Source organism: Lagopus leucura, unplaced genomic scaffold (genome assembly GCF_019238085.1).
Source record: "Lagopus leucura isolate 7727_CA_CO unplaced genomic scaffold, USGS_WTPT01 Super-Scaffold_100002, whole genome shotgun sequence".
In the NCBI taxonomy this organism is placed as follows: domain Eukaryota; kingdom Metazoa; phylum Chordata; class Aves; order Galliformes; family Phasianidae; genus Lagopus; species Lagopus leucura.
In genome coordinates, this window is record NW_024962263.1 from 5,994,268 (window position 1) to 6,011,064 (window position 16,797).

Genomic DNA, 16,797 nt, shown 5'->3' on the forward strand with positions numbered 1-16,797 from the left:
TTCACCAACTATAAGGTTGTGGGGAAGCGGCCAAACTGCCTGCCAGCAACTGGCTACATATATCTCTATTTCCCTGAGATAACAAATAAAAGGAAGTACTGCTTCCCTCTTCAGCAAGGGATTCATCCAAGCAGTAGCCATCTTTCTCTTGTAGCTCCATCTTCAACTTTTGACTCCAATGTTACAGGAATGAGCTATGCAACTCTTAAGATCAATGAAAAACAACGAGACAGAATATGAATATGGGAAAGGCAAGATGCTTGAAACATGGCCAAAAAGAAAGAAACTCTAATTATGGGACACTGAAGCTAGGCATCAATTCGAGTCAGGGGCAGGTATTACTCCCAAAAATCCAGCATTCTGAGTATTTACACCTTCCTTTCTTTCTTTCTTACCCATATGAGAAAGAGTTGTTTGTCTATGGTAAAGTTCTGTCCTCTCAAACACAAAATACACTATACATAAATGGTGTTTGTGGAACTAAAAGCTGCTGTATGGGAACATCTTTCATTTTCACAAAATTGGGGGTGTAAAACTTCCTACTTATTTTGAGCAGTTCTTTAAGCGCCTAGGAAGTCATCTAAAAATGAGAAGTCTCTGTGCACTACAGTGTCTCTACAGACCTCCAGCCTGAAGAATCAGGGCAAGAAGCAAGCTCTGTAAGCCTCAGTGTGAAACTACCAACATTCCCACCCTTGTCCTTCTTAATGTACAGACGGCTTTGCTTTCATCCACACAAGTGAATAAATACCAGAAGGCAAAGTTGCATCCTTTTCAAAACTAGAAAATGTAATTTTTTCTTTTCTTAGGCAGACATTATACAGGTAAGTACACCACATTTGAGGAAGGGGTATCCAGAAGTTGTTTTTACGAACTGGCAAGCTGCCATCTGTCCACAAATGATCACAGCCTATCCCCAGGACAAGGCTTCTATTATGGATGAACTTGTCTGGCATCATGCCCTTTGTTTGCTGACTGGTGAATTATGACCCACCAATTTGCCCTATATGTTCTTTTGGCCTTCCCGTACTATTTGTGCCTATTATTTTACCTGTTTGACCAAAAACAAGCAAACAAACAAAAGTCTAAAAAGGTGTGCTTTGATTTATAGTAGCTCTTCATTTGCCTTACAAATTAAATATTCTTTCAAAACTTTGTCAGACAACCATACCAAGACTTTCTCCATTAGCTTACTGAAAATCTTGCCCCAAGAGAACTCTGAGGACACGTAAAAATATTTTGCATATATATATGCCTTCCAAGTCAAACAGTTCCAAAAAATAATGGTCTCCTATTAAAAGAGTAGTCACACACACAAGTCAGCTATGATGAATGTTCTTTTCCTACAACCTCTTAAAGAGATTTTATCTGTGTTGAGATGTGAGGCAGGGAAATACCGTGAAAGCTCTAGTAGCTGGAGGGGTATCAACGAGGTTCCTTTTTAATGGAGCTCCCTCTTTATCTTATGTGCTAGGACATATTTCCACCTCTTTCTCAAAGAGAACAAGCAGCAGCTGTGATGTTTAGTAGACACAAGTCCAAATGCATGAAGCATAAAATGCATTATACTCATGCAAACAAATAACCCACCCTGAGAAAAGCCAAAGCTTTTTGAATGGTACGGTCATGTTTCAGGACATCCAGCCTGTTCTGCTCTTTGTGAGTTGCTGGAAAGGCTGACTAGACAGCAGTAAAGATAACTGTATAACACACAGATCCAGTTTTAGGGCTCTTTTATAAATCCATGTAAGTCCTTGTAAAAGAATGGCATACAATGAAGAAATTAATGAGATACAAGCCAGGAAACTCTGTATGAGTCGCTTAAGTATTATCAATACTTAACACCTGTAGTTACAGGTGGAACTGGTCAGGATGGGAGCTACTGTAGTGACAAATACTGACATTAGCAGCAGTTAATCTGTGATATTAACTACTATTGTATCAGCATTTAATTAATTTCTAAACCAGTTTAACTCTGATATCAGTATCCAAAGTGCACACAAGTTAAAACAGAGGAATCAGCTAGAACACAGATAAATGATACTGAGTGATATGATGCTTTGTAAAATGGGGCACAAACATAAATATAGCCATGGATCTATGCAAAAGATTTCTGTCATCCAATCTTGAGAAAAAGATTTGTTAGTTTGCACTGACGGTAAGGTTTTGTTCTACACATGGTACAAAAGCAAGTACCAAACACAGCAAGACCAAGATTTACAAACAGTTAAAAGAGAAGGGAGAAAAACGTTGTTTTGTTACCCTACTTTATTTGAGAAAAGCTAAGTAGGTGAGATACAGTAACATTTTGCTTAATGACTGACTTAGAAATATGTCAGCGACCATTTCTGCCTCTTCTATTTTCCTGAGAAGTCTCCAGGAAAGAAAGGCAGAGACTCATCACTCTTAACTGGAGAAAAACTGAGATGGAAGTGTTTTGTTCTTATATGTCCTAGGCCTTCAAGCTACATGGGTATCATAATAAAAATCACTGAGGGCAGAAAGTTGGAGAATACTTGGACACAACGTATATTTTCTTAGAGGAGGCCTACAGAAAAGTCTTTGAAAATGAACACGATTACCATTTGTTGTTACCACAGAATCTTGACAACAGATGAGGCCAAACACAACTTAATGACTTTTTAAAGAAGGCTACAAAAAATGCCTAAAGTGATTAGTAGTAAGCATAAAGAAGCAAAATGAAAATAAGAAATTTCCCTCTCTAGTCTGCCTTTGTAAGGTCCCATCTAGATTACTGTGTCCAGAACAAGAAAGATACTGAGCTGTTGGTGGTTCAGAGGAGGGCCAGGAAGATGATCCAAGGGCTGGAGCACTTCTCCTACAAAGACAGGCTGAGGGAGCTGTGTATGTTCAGCTTGTAGAAGGCTGCAGGGAGACCTCATTGCAGCCGTCTTGTACGAAAGGAAAAGGAGCTTATAACCAAGGAAGGAAAACAACTTTTTACTATGGGCAGATAGTGACAGACAAGGGGGAATGGTTTTAAACTAAAAGATGGGAGATTTAGATTAAAAGTCTGGGGAAAAATTTTTTTGCTTCAAGTGTGGTGAAGCACTGGCACAGGCTGCCCAGGGCAGCTGTGGATGCCCCATCCTTAGAGGTGTTCAAGACCAGGTTGGATGGGCTCTGGGCAATGAGATTTAGGGGTAACAACCCTGTCCATGGCAGGGGGTTGGAGCTGGCTGGGTTTTAAGGTCCATTCCGACCCAAACCATTCTATCAAATTATGGTGTAACTTGATTTTTTTCCATTTTATGTTTCAAATATTGTGTTTTGTTTCTAGAGTAAATGGAGAACGCTATGCTTATATACTAGTGTAAGAGAAGATGCAGGTACCAGCAAGATACCAGTGTAAGAGAAGATCCCCCTTGTCCTGTCACTATCATGGGATACAGCAAAAAACCAGAGGTTCTGGTGCCTTCTGGACGTCCAGCTCACCTGCCTGCAAGCACATCCACTGAACAGCCTGCCATGAGTTTCCACACCAGGAAAACCACATTTGGAGCGCAGGGATGAGCACGTGCACAGGAATGTATGTATAGTTTGTTATCTACCAGCAGCGTTCCCGAGCTGCACTGCAAAGCACCAGTACCGTACAGCAGCCCTCGTGACAGCTCAGCAGGAAGCCATCGCTTCTCTCCCTGCTCGATACCCTTCCCAAAGCTCTATGCCATCCCTCAACACGCGCGGCCCTTCTCGCGCCCAGTTCCCCCGTAGCTTTTATTGACGCTCCCGCTCCATCTCACGCTCGCACCCCGCCAGCCCAATGGGCGCAAAAAACAGCGCGGTACCGCAGCGCGCTCGACCCCCGGGCTCCTCCGGCAGCCCAGACACGAATCCCGGCGGGCTCACGCGGCGCCGGGCCGCCCTCCGCTCCCCTTCGGCAATAAACTTCCTCCTCCTCCTCCTCCTTCTCCACCTCCTCCTCACGCGGCTCCCGGCCGTGCCGCCCCCTCCCGCGGGCGGCGCCCGCCCCAGCGCCCCCCGCCTGCACCACCGAGCACGGAGGGGGGGGGAGGCGGGCACGCAGGAGGGGGAAACCAACCGCGGAGGGACAGAGGGGGGGGCGCCGCCGAGGGGATTACTCGCCGAGCGGCCAATCGGCGGCGAGCGAGGGAGGCGCGCGAAGCTCGCCGGGAGGTGTAGTTTTTGCCCGTCGCCATTTTGTAGCGAGGGAACTACAACTTTCCCTGCAGCAAAGGGACCGTTCTCGGGCCACACGCCGAGCCCCACAGGCCGGGCCGGGTGCCGGCAGAGCGGCGGGCCCCGCGGCATGGCCGGCACGAGGCGAACGAGCGGGGAGGAGAGAGGAGGGAGAGCCCCGGGAGGCCGGGGGCGGGGCTGGGAGGGGAGCGAGGAGGGCGGCCGCGCGGTGAGGGAGCGTCGCCAAATTCCGCGCGCGTCTCAGGCTGTGAAGAGAAAGCGGCGCGGCCGGCGCTGCGGCTGCGGCCCGATTGGGAGTTGCGAGCGGGCCCTGAGCGGCGCCCGTCGGTGTGTGCGTGTGCGTGTGCCTGTCTGTGTGTATATATACACACGCGCGCGCACACGCAGACATATATATTAAAAAAAAAAAAAAAAAAAAAAAAAAAAAAGCCTCAGGTCCATTTAAAGTTGCAGCCGGAGCGCCGCGCTCATTGGCTCGGGGGGAGCCGGAGGAGCACACGGGGCGAGCAGCCCGCACCGCGACGAGTTGTGCCGGCGCCGCCGCCGCAGCCCCGCCGCCGCCGCCCGCCTCCCCGCGCCTCCTCCAAGATGTGAGGCGGCCCCGGCGCCACGGACCTGCAGGCGGAGGGAAGGGGAGAGCAAGGGCGTCGCTTTCCGTGCCGAGGAAGGGGGGGGGGTTTCGTCGTGACCATGTCTCGCTGAAGTGATTTTTATTTTGTATTTTTGTGCGTCGTTCCCTTCGCATACGATTTTTTTACCTTATTATTATTATTATTATTATTTTTTCCTCCATCCCCGCACCTCGGATTTATTGCTAGGAGGATCACATTGTGCGGGAAGAAAGTGGGATTACGGAGACCGCCGCGATCAGCCTCCTCCCCCCGAGGATTTTTTCGGTATTTTATTTTTTATTTTTATTTTTTTATTTTTTTTCCGAATCGCCGCGGCCGTAATTCATGAAGCAATCGTCCCTTTTTGCGATCAGAATTTGGATACCAGAATGAGCAAAGAAAGACCCAAGAGGAATATAATTCAAAAGAAATACGTAAGTGCCCGACCCCTTCTCCCTCTCGGTTGACTCTCCGCGCTTTTAGGAAATGGCAGCGAACGTCAACTTCGGGGCCGCCGGGCCGGTGGGGGCCGCGCTGGGCTGCGGGCAGCGCTGACCTCAGGTGACACAACGCGGAGACGGGGAGCGCCGACCCGCCGGCTCCCGGTGGGATCCCACCTTACAAACCGCCTTACGCCGGCGAAACCCCGGGTGTGCCTCCCCGGGACCCCCGCCCCCCCCTCTCCCCCCCACCATCCACCTTCACCCCCCCCACAGCAGCCCGGGGCCGGCGGCCGAGGCGAAGACATCCGCATTGCGGAGGGAGCGGGGCTGCCCCAGCCGCCGGCTGCGGGACGCGGGGCGGACAAAGCGGTGCGGGGCGGAGGTGCTCCGGATCCCGGCCCGGCGGGCGGCAGCGCGGTGTGTGCGTGCCGTGCCGTGTGCGTGCTCTCAAGTTGCAACTTCGTTCCGGCACACGCCGCCTCGGGTTTGTCTTTTTTTTTTTTTTTTTTTCCCCCCCCTTTTTTTTTTTGTTCGGGCCCGCGGCCCGTTTGTCCCCCCCCTCCCTTTTTTTTCCTTTGTTGATTTTTTTTTTTTTTCTCCTTTATTTTCCTCTTTCATGTTTCCGTTTCCCCTTGTATCTCCCCGTGTGTGTTTTCCCTTTTATTGACATTCCCCGCTGCGGGGCGGGCGGGCGCGCAGCCGCCGGCAGCAACCTGTTGCCGGGGCTGTGACGGAGCCCCCACGGCTGTCGGCCACGCCGCCGCAGCCTCCACCTCCTCCTCCTCCTCCTCCTCGCTGCCGCCGCCGCCGCCGCCCGGCCAGGTTCGCCCCGCGGCCGTGACGTCACAAAGGGAAGGGCCTACGCGCCGTGGAAGCTTCGTCGGTTCAGCGTTCCGTCGTGACGTCACGGCCGAGGCGGGGCGGGGGAGGGGGGGAGGCCCCGGGACGGTGCGGGGCGGGGGCGGCCCCAGGTGAGCAGGTGCGGGGCTGTGCGGAGTGATCCCGTGCGGCCGGCGGAGCTCCGCGTGGGGATAACTCCAGGCCGTCAGCTCGCTGTGATGCGGCGGCCGGGCAGGTGTCACGCAGGGCTTTTTGTTGTCTGCAGGTGTCTGCCAGCTCACCCTCGCCAAGTCCAGGCTCGCCTGCTCGGTACATCCCGGGAAGCTGATGGCCGTGGAGCGGGGTGGCTGTGGAACAGAACAGTAACCCGTGCTGATAGGGCAGAGCACCATTCTGGGGTGAATGGACACCTCCAGCCCTGCTAAATAGAGCTCCGTCGCATGGCATGTGCTGTGCTGTCGGGACTTTTGGGTATTGTCAGGCTGCTGCCCTCCTTGAGGGCAGGTCTGGGCTCTGCAGTATGTGTGGAGCAAATCCCAAAAGCAGAAAGGTGATGAGAACAATGGGGTGAGGGCCACATGTGGCCCCACTCGCTACTTTGCCAGGAGCGGTGATGAGAATTTCCCCAAACTTTGCGTGGCCCTCACAACTGATAAGCCAGGAATGTGGAAATGCATGAATGCCTTTTTTTTTTTTTTTTTTTTTTTTTTTTTTTTTCTTAAATTCCTGCTCCTTAAAAACACGATCGCTCTGTTTTTAAAAGAGCTGTGGCTGACTCATTCACATCTTGCTTCTCTCTTCACCCTCCTCCCTCTCAAACATCTTTACATATCAAATATTGCCTTTTGGCTCCAGCCTCAGAAAGCTGACAGCTTTGTAAAGCATCACCTGAGAAACCAGACTGCATTCAGTATGCACTCAGAATTAATAGTTCTTAAACAGGAAGCTTTGAAGCCTCTACTGTAATTTCACAGGTGTGTGTTTTTGTGCTGTTGTGGAGCGCATCTTCTGTTCTTCCCTCCCTCTGCCTCCACGCGTTGGACCTGTATGACTGTCCAACCTGCCTGCCCAGCTCTGCTGGCAGAGCAGATGGTGAAATGCTGTTGAGGAGTGGTGTCCTGACCGTCGCCTTGTATGCCTCCTCCTTGTCCCTCCTGAGGTGCTGCAAGGTGATTCGTGTGGCCTGTAAGGAGAGCCACCACAGGGCCAGTCTGCAGCATGATAAGCACTGCCTGCCTGACAGCTCTGGATATGTAAAGTCCTTCATAGCCATATCCTTAGGGTCCTGCGGGCAGCACCCTTGCTGGTTACATCCCTCGTGAAGCTGAGTAGCAGTGCTGGGCCCTGGCACTGAGGCATAGGGCCTCCTCTGGGGCTGGAGCACAGAGACCAGACGGCAGCAACCCTGAGCAGGGGATGTCTGTGTGCCAGCAGGAGATGTATGTGTGCCCCAGGGCTTCTCTGTGGTGTGGGGTCTCCTCGTTCCCCACTGCCTGCACTGCCTCCCCCTGCCCCACACTGAAGGGAGTTCTGAGCAGGGCCATTTCCTACAAGAAATAATGTAAATCCGCTGCTGAGTGAGGGCAGAGGCATCTTGGTTCAGTGTGCATTGTGTTTTGTTTCAGTATCTTTCTGGAGCCTTCTTGTTCTGGCTCTTTTTTGGACTGGCAGAGACAGCCCCAGCGCTGTACTGCTTCCAGCACTGTAACACACTGAACTCTTTCTTTATTTAGATACATCTATAACTTGAGCCCACGGTGTGTGGATGCTGGCCACTCTCGAGATCTGAGTTTGCATTCCTCTTAACCTCCTGCTGGCCTCTTGAGACTGAAGCATTATGTTGTGTGAGGCATGACAGCACGTAACCAGAAAACTAGTAATTCCAATTTTTTTTTTTTTTTTAAATTTATAGCAAACATTTACATTTTGCTGTCAACAAACGCTCTGTGCTGAAATACCAATAGGCTCCTGTTCACTCTGACAGACTGCGAGCCAGAAAATGCTGTCCAGAGTGAATTATAGCGAATCAAGGCCCCTGTGAAGACTTTCTAATGTTCATTAAGCACTCTCACCTTCTCTTATGAGGCCTACTAAGCTGGTATTAAAAATATATTACCCATACCTTTTCTGTAGATGTAAAATAACTGTTAATGCGATGCATGTTAAAGGGTGGTATGAACGGCAGCTCATTTTGTAGTGTAGCCGCGTTCCCTCCATTTTATTGTTTGATGAAACAGAAAGAGGTCTAAATTACTTGCCTGCAGCTATGCGCTGTAACAGCGGCAGCGATGGAACTGATCTTCTGCAGCCTGGTCCAATATTGTCTCGTGTAGCTTTCGGGTTCTTGCTATGAGGCATGGCATCTGCTGTACAGAGACTGCTTGATGTGGTTCAAACTTTCTTCAAGACTTTTTTTTTCCCCTAATTATAGTCCTGACTGTTAGATTAGCAGTGCATTTTTAACAGAATTAAAAAAAAAAAAAAAGTGCATTTGTGTGGATACACTTTTTTTTTTAGTGATGATTATACCCTGCAGCTGATGGAGACCAGTTGATACGGTGATGACTCAGCTGTGGGAGCATTACATAAAGTAGGTCAATTTCAATATCCCATCAACTGAAGCTAAAGAGACTCCAGGTTGAAAATTTGTATTTTGAGTATGAACATCACCAGTATTTCCTAGTTTGACAATAATTGGGAGTTGCTGAGGAGAATTTGTTTCCCCTCTTTATGCTGTATGGTGACTGCATTCAGTCAACTTGAACTTGGAGAGGGAAGGGGAAACACACCAGCTGCTTACATTTCTGAAGTTTATGGTTTGCAGCACTGGAGTGAAAGAAAGGCTTAAAGGTAATATTTTAATGCAGAGAATGGAAAAGCAGAGACACATTTGTTTATTTATTTTAATGACAAGCATGCAGCTTTTGTGTGATTTAGCAGATGTGGAATTTGCAGAGGAATACATAGGTTGCTGCAGAATCCAAATTTGCATTTAAAACATTCAGTCCTTCACATGGCTTTTTTCCCAACTATAAATGTAAACCAAGTGTAAATAATGCATTGTTTGCCTTAGTGGGCAGACAGTCTGAAAACAATAGTGCTGATGGATTTGACTGCCTCTGTGTAAGATTAACAGGACATTAACTTTCAAGTCTAATAATGAAAAATTTCAGTGTTGCCAAACCTGAACTTGCCTTAAACGCTTCCTGATGCTGCTGGCCCTGAATGTCCCCATTCTACTGGGTGGTTGTAGGGATTTAGGTCTTCACTTTCATGCAAGGCCCCTTAACCTGCTGTTAGGAATTCAGAGAAGGACAAAATATACCTCTAGTATAATGGCAAAGTAAACAGTGGGATATGAAATGCATACACTTTTTATGCTTACTATTGTTTTTTATTTAAGTCACCCTTAAGTGGTAGGAAGCCACGGGGAAAACTAAAAGCTACAAAATGCTCATAAAGTTCAAGTCTGGTATATGAGGGGCACTGGGCACTGAAATTCAGATGCCAGAAATAATACGCTCACCATAAGGTATTTGTTCCCTTAAATCTTTGGTGGGTTGTTACGCCTGTGTGCTACTGCTGGAAGTATTGGATGTGACCATTGCTGGTTTGTAGGAAGGAGGTTTTGTATGGGAACTCTGTGTTCGTTTGCTGGGTGGGTTTCCCTCAGCGTGTCCTACGAGTGTTTTCTCAGTGAAGCAGTAGGTGCAGGGCTTTAAACCATTTGCCGTTTCACTTGCTCGAGTTTCACACTTTCCCTCTTGTAACGACATCCTGTTCTGATGTTGTTCCTTCAACAGGCCAGACAAGGCCTGGTATTTCCAGCAGTGGGCTGTGGGAAAGGAACAAACCCTTTAATTACAGCTGGGAGGACTTGTTTGAGTGCACGCTGGCTCTCCTCCCTTCCTTGTATGCTTTTGTTCATCAGCCGCTTCCTTAGGCGGATGGATGCAGGGTCGAACGCCGTGCAGCACTGCCTTTAAGCTTGCCCCAGACTGGCTGTAGTCGTTGGCAGGCCCTGCTGTGTGGCTGTGCTGCCTCTCGAGGCTCCCTGGGCCACCAGCAGAAGGATCGTGTGCGCCTTCCCCATCTGCTCCCCTGCAAAGTTGATCGGATTAATTTATGCTGCTGCAGAAAGCAGCTCAGATGGACCGGCTTGGCTGGGTGTGGAGCAAAGCGAAAATGCTCGCATGGAAATCGTTCCACCCGTGCACGTATCAGATGAGTGGCATCTCCAGCATTTCTGCAGCAAATGTCTCATCCCAGACCGAGGTGTTGTAAGCCGCATCCCACGGATTTATCTGGGGGAACAAAGCCTCCTTCAACCAGGCATAAAAACGGGCTTGTTTGTGTGGGTAAAAAAATGCTTTGAAAACAAAACGTTTTCCTTTTGTTCTAAGGTCTTTCCTATCAGGTACTTCCCTCGATTTGCTCTGCAAAAAGGCAGCCTTTGACCTGTGACTGTTACTGCATTTACTTCCTAAAAGCTAGAAGGAATGCAGATATAACATCAGGTTGAGAGACGGTGGTGTGCTGCAGTGCTCCGGGACGGCCTGTGGTATTTGCGTCCCTGTGCTCTGCTTTCAGTTCTTGGAGCGTGCCGTGCTGCTCTGACATCTTCTGCATGACGTGAGGTTTGCAGGAGACGAGCGTGTTTTGGCACACAGGCACTGTGATGACTGGCTAACGATACTTGCAAAGTTCAAGAATAAACCATGGGAGTTCGTTCTGACATAATCTACTAATCTTAGTTTTGCACTTTGGTACTGTTGTCTGAGCCAAGTTGGGATGACTGTATATCACAAGCAATTCATTTTTAGCTTTGCTTGCAGATTAGTACTGAACCAGTTGTGCTTTCAGATGAATAACAAAGGGAGTGATTTTGGAGAAGTTATCAGCTCTCTCCCACCAGTGTGCCTGTGGATGTCAGCTAAGTGCTGTTTTTAAAAGAGATTTATGTGAGTGGGTTTGGGTACATGTTCCCCAATACTCCTAGGCTTGATGTTTTTCTCCTTCGCTGCCCACAAGAGCAGGGCTGTCTTCTCTGCCCTTTCCCACATCTGTATGTCTGGAGGAGAAGTGAGACTTTCTTTTCCCTCTGGGGGTTGTGCTTTTCACTCTTCTGGCTAAAAAAATCTGCCATGGCTTTGAGTAAACTTCAGTCTCTCACTACTTTGTGCTGCGTTTGGGGGAGTCTGAGAGAGAGAGAGAGAGAGAGAAAGCTTTTGAGGCTCCTCAGTGACAGGAATTTGGTTTCCCTTTGGCCCTGGGAACTGCACTGAAGCGGTGAATACCAGTTTCCTTGTGTTTGGGAATGGCCTGCACTTGTGAGAAATACAAAGAGGAGCTTGAAGATGTAAAGTATGCAAGTCAGTATTTTTTGAGGTCGCTAGTAATAAAGTGGACAGAAACCACAGCTCTCAGACAAGAGTCTGTCCAGAGCTTTGCTTGATGAGATACTTATCATTATTTTTATTAGTTGCTTTATTCAACATACCATTTTTTATGCTGTTCTCATACCGGGACTCTTTGTGCCACAAAAGTACCTTGTCTAGAAATTGCATTTAAAGTTTTAAATTGCTGTGAGTTACTGCCATATGCTTATGGGTTTTTTTTTTTCCCTTTTTTATAAGGTGCCTGTTAGGCAGAGTAAGGGGGATTTAGAAAAGGGGCACACTTCCTTCTTTCTCACCTTTTTTATTTCACAGTTATTACTTTCAGCCAGTTAGTCCCATTGAGTTCTTTTTGGTACATCAAAGTTGTAAGCCAAATCTCTCAGCTGCAGTGTGCATGCAGAAAACCCTATAATACAAATTTCCAGCCCTGCCTGTATGCCAGATCAATTAACTTCTTAGCTCAACTCGGGCTGAAAAAAAATAGCTCTGCTTCTGTTTTGGTTTCAGCGATACAAAACTTGGTCCAGACTTTAAGTTTACAAAACTCAAAGCCAAATGAAAGGAACGTTTGCTATTATTGTTTGCAAAGCTGACCGATAGCTGAGCTCATGTTATGTGCAGTTCCTTTTTGGGTGACGTTCCAAGCGGCTGGCCGTAATGGGAATGTTTTTCTTAGGAGGATGACATAGATGGACGCCCGAGATGTGGTTTGCTGATTGATAGTTGCTCTTTTCCCTTCTCCGAGCGTGGTGATAATGATGAAAATTCTCATGGCCTGTTGCCATCGTGCAGCCTGGCTTTCTCAGACCAAGAAACATCCCTTTCGTTTTTAGATAAAATGCAGAAGTTGATGTGTTAAAAGCTGTACTAGACTCGAGTGGGATTATGAGGATGAGGCCTTTCTCCTGCTGAGACCTTTACGTTAAGTTTGAGAAGCTTTTACCAGTGTTAACTTTTTGTTAGTTACTCGACATGTAATGGGGACAGTGATATCACTTTGTAGAACAAGAGGCTTCCTGTTACTTAGAAGCTGGAGTTACAGCATGTTACAGTGACTGTAGCTCGTGAATTATTTATAACATGGAAGAAATAATGGTTGTCCTAATGGCAAATGATCTCGAAGCTGGCTTTTTCTGTCTTCAAGTCTGTCAGTGATGTCCTGAACTGACAGAAAACGACAAAAATAAGTAGCCATAGAGCTCAACTGCCCTCTTCTACGATCCTGTTCTCCCTGTCTGTGGTAGGAAGGTTCTGCACCAAGCTTTTGCGTTTTGCCTTTAGTAACAGCCTTGTGGGTGTGGAGCCCATTGAGCTGCCCCATGCTCTGACTTTATGATTGCATTATAGCAGCACTACACTGGAAGGAGCAGTTTAGCTTCCTCCTGGCTGCCAGTTCCCCCTCTCTTCTCCTGGCCAGTATTTGTGCTGGGTAATATCTCCCACCACAAGCGCTGGGGCTGTACCCATGTTAAGACCAAAGTGACCAAATAAGGTTGAATTTTAATGTGGGTTTGCTAAAATTGCAGTTTGTGAGGTAGCGGTAAAAATACTGCTGTGTTGGGGAAGGTGTTGCAGGGACGCAAATGAGGTGGCAAGGGAGCAGTAGGATTGCTTCTGTTAGCAACAGCGTGAGCTTATGTGTGCTGTGAAATGATGACTAAACAGGAGTCGGGATATGTGGTTTATTTCCTCGCAACCAAAATTAGCATTGCTTATCAGTTTTAAGCATTGATCAGGCCTGCGTTTTGCTGTGTGATCCTTCTGGGAACATCCTGCTGAATGTTAAATATGGTTGGAAGGAATTTGGGCCACACTGCTGCAAGTGAAGCTGGAGATGGTTGTGTGTGTTTGGTCATAGTTGTACCATAATCATTTCCAAAGTGTTAAAATATGTTAGAAGAGGGCTCCTGTTATCACGTGTTATGCTTGCTTAGATGGGATTTGACCAATTTAAAACTGGAACAATGTAAGAAAGAAGGGGAAGAAAATGAAATTGTTAACTGTGCTACTGGCAGCTGAGTTCCATTGTTAAAGGTGGTAGAAGAAGCATGCTCAACAAGTGTTCCTTGTCATTGCTTTGGTGTGCACCTATGGATGCAAACAGGTGCATGCATGTGCACTCCTGCATGGGAGCTGCTTCCTACAAACACCTGCCAACAGAAGGGAGCTCCTCCAGAAATTCCCCATGGCTTTGTTTGCTTTCTCTTGTACTACTGAAGGATGAGTTCTTGTAGCTTTTCCTGTTAGAAAAATGGACTGTCTATTGCATGTATGGGAGAACTGAAGTGCTAACGTGTTTTGTCCCAGACTCCCGAATAGTGTGAGAAAGCTGAACTGTGTTCCGTGAAGAAGTTATAAAGGCCAACTCTTCCTTTACCTGTATGATGTGGCATCACACACCTGTTCCTCACCACTGAAGCTTACACTGGGGACTACAGGTCTTTCCTGCGTGGTATAGCTCACAGTCTTTTGGCCATATCAGTGTAACCGAAATCACCTGTCTGAAGAAGTGATTATGCCAGTACTCCCTCTCCTCTCTTTGGCTTTGCTGTGGATTAAGAGGATGTGGATGGACACCCTAGCTTTCGATCCAGCATGGCATTGTAGTGTGTACCCAACTCCAATATAGGAATACTTTCAGTGACACCAATTGAAGTGTGTGGAGCTTGCGAGTTAAGCACATGCTGAAGTGCTTTTCTGGACTTGAGATTTTACCATTCCTGTTTAAGAGTGTATCTAAGTATTTGCAGGCTGGAATGTTCACTTTTTTTAAGAGCTTTGTAGCCATGTAATGGTTTTAATGGCTTTACTGGATGTGGTCTGCCTGTTTGATTTGTGTGTGTGTGTGTTAACAGTTTCATTTTATTTTCTTCTTCCCAGTGTCTCAATATTTTCTTCAAATGTAATCACTGTTCTTTGTCATCTGTTACTCTTAGCATCATTATAGTGTACGTTTGTGTATAATGGTGTTTTTTTATAGTTCACTTTTTTTTTCTTCTAATCTCATGCTTTTTTCTCTCTCTCACTTGTGTGTATTTCTCTGATGGGACCCCTTTATCTATGTTTTCTGAGGAAATTAGCTCTTAACAAAGTTCCTGCCATCTCTTTGCAGGAAAGCAAGACTCTGCCACTGCAGTATCTTCTTTCTTTTCCTGAAGGCCAAAGGGGCAGGCCCTGAGCAGATCCTGCACTTCATTCTTGGGGCAGCTCCATGGGAAATACATGGGAAGGGGAAGAATTGCACTGCCTCTGCTTGTCTCACAAGCTTGTGTGCACAATTTGAGCACTGGTTATGGAAAATGCTGGCTGCTGACTGAAGTTATGCAGGGCTCAGCAAACTGAAATAGGCAAATACCACAGAGGAGAAGGAGAACATGGCCCCACTCACCCCTTTTTACAGCAGCTTCATAAGCTTTTGGGAAATCAATTCCTGCTGATGAGAGCATTCAGGAAAAGGCAATTTCATAGTTCACATACATTAAAGCTATTATTTATAGAACTTTAACATACGTTCTCTTTCAGTCAGGAGCAGCATTGTGTGGCACAAGTGAGCAGTCCTAGAAATCAGTGCTCAGCTTCCCTTATGGAAGGCTTTTCTTTGCAGCCTCTGTTTACCCTTCCAGATAACTAATGATGGTTAGATTTCTCCCAGGCTGAATGGCAGACCGGTCCCAGTGATTTCTGTGCCCTGTTGCTTTGGAGGGCAGGAATATGATTTTCAGCATAAATTTGTTAAGAAAAATACAGGCTCTGAAAGTCTTCTGGGTAATATAATTTCTTTATATTTTACTTAGATTTTCATTATAATACCACTTTAACTGGCTCCTGTGAAAGCTGGTGGCGTATCATCTGCTAGGAGAAAATGTGTTTATGATGTAGGTAATCATTTTTCCCCCTCACAAGCATCTTTTCTTATATCCTTGTTGATTCCTCTTCCTTTTGTGGTGTAATTTTAAGCCCATTACTCTTGCAGTCAAGAATGCAGTAAAACTAATTCCCTGTGGGCATTTTGGAAATTACCAGTTCACTAATTTGGATGGAGGAGAGTGAAGGGATAAACTGTTTTTTCTTCTCTTCACCAACTTGTCTCAGATCCTGCCAGGGATGAGTCTGTCATTTTCTCCCCTTAGAGACAGCCCATCTGTTAATGCAAAATATCTCTTGGTCTGCCCATGCCTAATGACTGCTCAGCCCGTTCTGCTGGGGTCTGTTGCCCACTCTGAAGGGGACTGGGACCAGCATTCCTGCGTGCACACCTATCTGTGTAGCCTGCTTTCTCCCTGGCATAGCACTGAGTTGACCACAGGGATTCCCCAGCAAAGCTTGTTACCTCTCAATAAGTTTTTCTGAACATGCTTTTGCTTCTTTCTTTTGGTCCTGCTGTTGTTCCCATGTAACAACCACATGTAGTTACATGCTACAGCTGGAGGATTGTCTGGACGTCAGTGCTGCAGAACCCATCTTCTTCATGTGTGCTCTTTTCAGAGGCACTTCAGAGAGTTGTCTTTTTCATCACTGGCATATAGAACCATGTCTGCAACTACATTTGGAACTTAGGAAGCGTGAGTGTGCTCAGTTTTGGAGAGCCCACCTGCCCTCCAGTGTTGTTTGTGAAACCAAGGTTAGTGTCACGTGAGAAAAATGGCTGGGATGTAAATCCATGGCCAGAGCCCTGCTTGTGCAGAGTGCATCTAGTCCCATGCTCCCAGTTAGGTTCTACTTCTGTCCCTGTCTTTAGCCATCTCAGCAATATCTTTGTTGCTTTTACTTTTGTTTTCTCCTATGGTCGTATTATTCTTGCAGTCATGTTTTCAGAAGGTCATTTACAGCTTTGGTGATGGGCATGATAGTTAGCAGAGAAGTGCTTCTGCATCTTTCACAGTGGAAAAATACTTCAGCTTCCTATACCTTGGAAGAAGACTGTCAAGATATTTGTTCAGACATGTTTTTGAAGGTGTGCTGATACTCGTTCTTAGCTATCTTGTGTATGGATGATTTATCACCGTTCATTGGTTTCCATGGAGCAGTCAGTCACGTCTGTGATGAAGGTTATCCTTTTCCCTTAAATGGTTTCATGCTATTGCTCAACTTCTTCCTTCCTCTTTTTCATGCTCCTCAAATTTTCAGATATTTTTTCCCATGAGAAAGACCTGGTATTTTAATCAGGAACCCACGTGTTGCAAAGCTGAAGCCGAACAGCTTTGAAAACTCATTATTCTGTGGAAGAATGCCATCGAGATAGCTTTCCAGATTTCCAATCCACTGGCTTTCTTAGTGATTAGATCATCTCCTTCAATGAAAGTGGGGATCTTCAGTCTGAGG

At 46.8% G+C, this 16,797-nt stretch overlaps 1 protein-coding gene across 2 annotated transcripts in view; it reads left to right on the top strand.

Moving 5' to 3' along the window:
- The first annotated feature begins 4,800 nt into the window (after positions 1-4,800).
- JARID2 (jumonji and AT-rich interaction domain containing 2) overlaps positions 4,801-16,797 on the top strand; it is a 203,343-nt gene continuing 191,346 nt past the window's right edge. The window contains exon 1 of one of the 2 annotated variants that reach the window (XM_042869275.1): positions 4,801-5,227. In XM_042869275.1, coding sequence (XP_042725209.1) covers positions 5,183-5,227 — 45 coding nt within the window. In that variant the 5' untranslated portion in view covers positions 4,801-5,182. The remainder of the gene's footprint in view (positions 5,228-16,797) is intronic. The other variant, XM_042869276.1, reaches the window with a different exon arrangement.